This window comes from Monoraphidium neglectum, assembly GCF_000611645.1.
Source record: "Monoraphidium neglectum strain SAG 48.87 unplaced genomic scaffold scaffold02884, whole genome shotgun sequence".
NCBI classification, from domain to species: domain Eukaryota; kingdom Viridiplantae; phylum Chlorophyta; class Chlorophyceae; order Sphaeropleales; family Selenastraceae; genus Monoraphidium; species Monoraphidium neglectum.
Genome location: NW_014010744.1, coordinates 2229 through 2875, shown reverse-complemented (window position 1 = coordinate 2875; position 647 = coordinate 2229). Strand labels below are relative to the sequence as shown.

The following is a 647-nucleotide window of genomic DNA, read 5'->3' as shown; positions in this document are numbered from 1 at the left end:
GCCATCGCCCGCGTGCTTCCTCATTTGCGGTTTCGCAAGTGTGCCGCCTCGCCGTCCCGCCTGTCTCCCCACCCCGCCTCGAATTCGGCCCATGTGATCCCTGGGATGCACAGATGGCGAGGCCTGGGGCGGTTCAACAGCTCAGTTGGTGCGGAGGACGCACGCCCTCCCTGAATGCTTTGTTGGGTCAGGGCTGAGCCCATCCAGGGTACCACACTGCTCGAAGCAATCGCACCCTGGGCTCAGATGCGCCCCGCCGCCGCCCCTTCTCGCCCCCACCTTAGTCATCGTGGACGCCCTTTTCGGCTTCAGCTTCAAGGGGCAGCCCCGGACGCCGTTCGACGCGCTGCTCGAGGTGTGATTTTCCACAAACAAAAACCCGACCCCCCAGCGCCGCGAGCCAGCCTGCCCAAGCGGCGCGTTTGGGGCCCCGGAGCCGCGAGCCTGCCTGCGCCCCGCCGTCGCCCCCGCCCGCTGCGGCGAACTTGCCCCAGACGCCGCGTCGGCAGCGCCGCTGGGGCTGGCTGGGGTGGCGCTCGTATCGTTGCGCGCTGCTATCACTACGATGGGTCCGCGAGTCGCCCTCCTCAACAAACCACACGCATCTGTGCCTGCCTGGGGCGCCCACGCCCCTCCCCGCCCCCCCC

General features: G+C 69.2%; 1 protein-coding gene across 1 annotated transcript in view; it reads left to right on the top strand.

Annotated features, from left to right (window-relative positions):
* MNEG_11737 (hypothetical protein) overlaps positions 1-647 on the top strand; it is a gene marked incomplete at both ends in the record, with an annotated part of 4813 nt that overhangs the window by 2873 nt on the left and 1293 nt on the right. Inside the window, one exon of the mRNA XM_014039790.1 lies at positions 285-355. Within this exon, the coding sequence (XP_013895244.1) occupies positions 285-355 (71 nt within the window). The remainder of the gene's footprint in view (positions 1-284; positions 356-647) is intronic.